The 4,244-nt window shown below is 55.8% G+C and overlaps 1 protein-coding gene across 7 annotated transcripts in view; it reads left to right on the forward strand.

Annotated features, from left to right (window-relative positions):
- The first annotated feature begins 304 nt into the window (after positions 1–304).
- The window catches only part of LOC113213737 (uncharacterized), an 8,959-nt gene continuing 5,019 nt past the window's right edge, over positions 305–4,244 (forward strand). The window contains exons 1-8 of one of the 7 annotated variants that reach the window (XM_026432888.2): positions 674–779; positions 866–1,093; positions 1,428–1,982; positions 2,072–2,178; positions 2,352–2,565; positions 2,656–2,992; positions 3,241–3,495; positions 3,628–3,845. In XM_026432888.2, the coding sequence (XP_026288673.2) occupies positions 687–779; positions 866–1,093; positions 1,428–1,982; positions 2,072–2,178; positions 2,352–2,565; positions 2,656–2,992; positions 3,241–3,485 (1,779 nt within the window). In that variant the 5' untranslated portion in view covers positions 674–686 and the 3' untranslated portion in view covers positions 3,486–3,495; positions 3,628–3,845. Of the gene's footprint in view, positions 409–492; positions 633–670; positions 780–865; positions 1,094–1,427; positions 1,983–2,071; positions 2,179–2,351; positions 2,566–2,655; positions 2,993–3,240; positions 3,496–3,627; positions 3,846–4,244 lie in introns of those variants that run through there. The other 6 variants (XM_052265209.1, XM_052265213.1, XM_052265210.1 and 3 more) reach the window with 6 other exon arrangements.

A 4,244-nucleotide genomic window follows, 5' to 3' on the forward strand; every position in this document is an offset into this window, starting at 1 on the left:
CGCCGATTGCGGAGAGGTTTGAGCGAGCGCATAACGTCGCGAAACGACTTCGTCGCGGACGCTTTTAACGTCGTTACTTCGGTCGAGATTGCCGCCCAGTGGGCTGTCTATGTCGTTTCTGGGCCCGCGGCACGAAGCCGCCAACGGAGGCTGCGCATCGGCACAGGTTTCCCGAAAGCGAGCGTGAGCGTCCTGACCTTGGCGGGGTCTATGGGCCAGAGCCGAGCCGGGTGTCGCGGGGCGACGTTTGAAACCGCTCCGCCGTCCCGCGCCCACCGCGGCCGTATAGCGCAGCTCGGGGCCACTCGGGCTCGGGGCCCGGGCACCGGGGCCTTCGTGCCCGGGATTGAGGTTGAGGGGTAGCGCGCAGCAGACGGCGCTGCGAGGGTTTGACCGGAGATTGACGTGGTAAAATGTCTCAAGCCTCCCCATATGCCTCCGACAAAAGAACAAGTGTAGAACGAGGAAAGTTGGGGGAGGGGGGAGGGGGCCGGCAGAGACCGGTAGAGCAAGGTGCGGTAGAGACAGTCTTGGGGACTGTCTAAAAATGAACTCTGCAAAACACCTTTCTCACCCAGTCAACACTCACTGGTAGTCATTTGACGTACTGCACATCGTGTACTGTAAATACGGTAAATACACTCGAATAGTGAAGGCGGTGTCGGTGTCTGCTGTTGTTGTCTGTTATGTTTTGGTCCCACCACGCGCCGCCACCCCGCCGTCCCCAACGCGTTTGTTTTTGTGTACAAGTCGCCGTGTTTTGTTTGCTGTTAGTACTCGTGAGTATGCTACCCCTCGTTCTTTTAATTTCCTTTCGGGCTGCCTTAGTACCTTTGTTGTACCCTCTTCTCTCCGACATTTCAAGACGCGTCCGGACCGCGACTCTGTGGATCAGCAACGCGCAGTGAACACGAACACGCCGCCGGGCCGGCCGCTGTCCTTGTTTTATAGGTTAGGTTACCTTTTATCTGTCGCGCTGGAGATGGCACCACCAACACCGACGGGGTCTCGACGGCCACAGAAAGCAGCCAGGAACTCCGAGGCGTCCGGGACGACTTCAGAGGAAGCCAACGCCATGGACCACCAGGAGCAGGTAGGGCTTGCAGTCATGGGAAATGCAAACTGAGAGGGGTTAGGGTAGGGCCAAGCAGCGTCAACGCGTGGCGCGTGGTCACTACACTGTTAATCAGAAGTGTCCAGGAACTACGAGGCTCAAGTTGCACGACCCTCGAACCTGTGCAACTTTCAACACAGCTGCTGGCTGGGCATGGTGCACCTTGTGGTGCGGCCCCCAACACCCCAACACAATGGTGTCCAACAGGTGTGCTATTTCAGTCGCATGTCGCACAGCTGCTGGACACCTTAGATATACATTCAAGTTTACAGTAGGCAACGGGGGTGATCGCCCCCTCCCCCCCCCTTTTAAGTCACCCTCGTTCTGCCCGCAGCTGCTGCTCGACCTGCCCGACGTGCCGCTGCTGCAGGTGCTGTCCCAGCTGTCCCCCAAGGACCTGTTCGCCGCCGGCCGCACCTGCCTGCGCCTGGCCGCGCTCACCAGGACGCTGCCGTGGCGCGAACGGGGCGAGATCAAGCTCAAAAGTATCGCGGATGCGATGGACCTGTTGAGGGTGGCCGCTCCTCTGGAGGTGGTGTGCATCCAGAAGACAAAGAAGAAAATTGCCTTTCAATACAGCGGGCGTCCCGATCCCAAAGGTTTAGTCGTAGGCTGCCTCGACGGCGACCGCCGCATCCACACCACTTGTCCCCCTCGAATGCTGTGCATGGAAATGCCGACCTTCACGTCTGAGGAATCCTCGAGCCTCATCCGGGAGGTCGCCAAGACGGCGAAGTGCCTGGAGGTGATCGTGGACGGTCTGGACGTCATTTTCAGCCTGTTGAAAAATGCCAGCTGGCTGGAGCTCGAGCATCTTGTCGTGCTGTCGGTCCATCTTAATAGGAAGCAGATCCCGCTGTGGCCACAGGTAAAGGACGCACGCCGCTGAGCCGACAGAGCGGGCCAAGTTACTGCACCGTGTCTCTAAGGTGTTTCTAACCACGTCCCTACCCGCAGGAGTTGGTGCTGCCGAAGCTGCGCTCAGTGTTTGTGGATCCAGACTCCGACTCAGCCTACTCTGAGGGAAGCCTGAAAGGTCTCCACTCACTGCTCCGAGCACACAGGTAGGTACCGCCCCTTACTCGACACTGACACCCAGCGAGAAAAACCATCGCAAGCGGAACGAAAACGATTTAACGCTGCCGTTTCGATATCGTTTACAAAATGTTTTTTTTTTTATTACGCTACGCTCATTCTCCAGCAGGTATTTTAGTTCCTGGCCTCTTTTCCTTTGCAGCAAACAGCTGGACTGCCTGAAGATGTATTCGAACAAGGGCCGACAACTGCTCGTACATCTCGTGGATGACGGACTACCCACTGACCTGCGCAGGCTGGAGATCAAAGATTTGAATGCAAGCGACGCTGCCGCTCTTGGACGAATCCACGGGCTAAAGGAGTTGAACATCAACTTGGACATTGAATTTAAACTTTTGCAACAGCTCTGTACTAAAGTAAACACTGTGACAAACAAAGTTCGTGTAGGGTCAGAAGGGGGATACATGAGCTCTGTCATGCTGTACTGACCGCCGTGATGTTCCCAGCTGGAGAACTTCTTTCGGTCCCCGTGCCCCCTGGAACGCCTCGAGCTACACGGCGTTCCTCCCATACCGCTGGACGTCCTGGGGGCGGGCGGGCTGTCGCGGCTACGGTGTCTCGTGCTGGGCGGGTCCTACGCCGACAAGTACCTCTGGCACGCTGGATCGCTGAGTGAGCTGCCTGCGGCTCTGGCGGGACTCCCCGGCCTTCGCTCGCTCATCCTGTGCAAGCCGCCGCCCGCAGTGCTCCAGGTGGTCATGCCGGCCACCATCCCCGCCCTCGAGTTGGTCGTCGTCGTGGGCGACGAACTCTGTAAAGAATCTCCCTGTCCGTGCCCCAACGGTAAGGCAGCTCACCCTCGAGGGCTTTGCGTCGAATTTCCCTGTGGAAAGCTCAGCGACTGGGTATTTCACAGCCCTAATTTTTTCCGGAAAAATTCGAAACTTTTCCAGAAATAAATAGAAAAGATTGAAATATGTCCACAAAAAATTAAAAACAATGAAAACTGTGCACGAGAAATTCGGAGAATTTTATTTAAAAATCTTGAAAAAATTCTCAAAAATGACAGACACCCGTACATTTGCCCGCAGAATCTAAATGTGGGAAAGCCGCGAGGCTGGTCTCGGAGCTCCAGAGCCTGGTGGACCGTGCCCCGATGCCAAAAATGCACGCGATATACGGTTACCAGAAGATGGTCTTCAGGCACCCCGTGTCCGAGACGGAGGGCTGCTCGCTGTGCGCCGAGGCCTCTACCGAGGCCGTTGATGCGTTGCACCAGCACTTGGACCGCCGGCACGTCAAACTGGACGGGACAGTAAAATGTGTAAAGGTGTGACGCGAGAAAGGTATGAAACAGCATTCATATGTTAGTGTATGATATTCTATTTTAGCTGCCCGTGAAATAAAGAAATATTTCCCGAATGGTACACTCGTCGCAGTGTTGGTGGAGTACATCCCCCTGTTGTGTGTGGTTGCAGTGCCCTCGTGCTCGTACCAGGACCCGGTGCCGCCCGCCCCGAAGTCGCTGCGCGCGTTGCACCTCTGATACCGGCGCCACGGCCCGTGTCCTCGAGGCACACCGCTGCCAAAATGGCGAAAGCTGCGCGCTGCGTCCGCTGCCTGTACTCTGCATGTTACCTGTATTCCGCTATAGTGTATTTTGCATTTGAAATAGAAACCAACTTAATTTTCTGTCCATAGTGGTACGCGTTACTGTTACGGTGCCCGAACATTTCAAAATATTTTCGTGCCCAACTCCCACCACATGCTGCACGCCCGCGGGCCTGGACCTCACACCCGCGTTTTGTCCTACGCGCGGGGACCGGCTCCGAGGTGTCCTTTACTCTGTACAAGCGTACACCCGATTTTTCTGTTTTCCCTGATTTTTTCGAGGTTTTTTATCCTGATTTTGTGTTGAGGGAAGGGGGGGGGGGTGTAGGCCTACAATGATTTTTTTAAGAGAGGGACCGCTTGATTGGCCTACGCCAGCCGCGTCCCGCACTGCGTCTGCTTCGTCGGCGAGCTTACATTTGGGTCAATAAAATGCGATCAAATGCTTCCTTCAACTTTACCCTTTTGGCCAGAACAATAAAGA

The sequence above is a fragment of the Frankliniella occidentalis genome, unplaced genomic scaffold (genome assembly GCF_000697945.3).
Source record: "Frankliniella occidentalis isolate FOCC.00 unplaced genomic scaffold, Focc_3.1 Scaffold25, whole genome shotgun sequence".
NCBI lineage: Eukaryota > Metazoa > Arthropoda > Insecta > Thysanoptera > Thripidae > Frankliniella > Frankliniella occidentalis.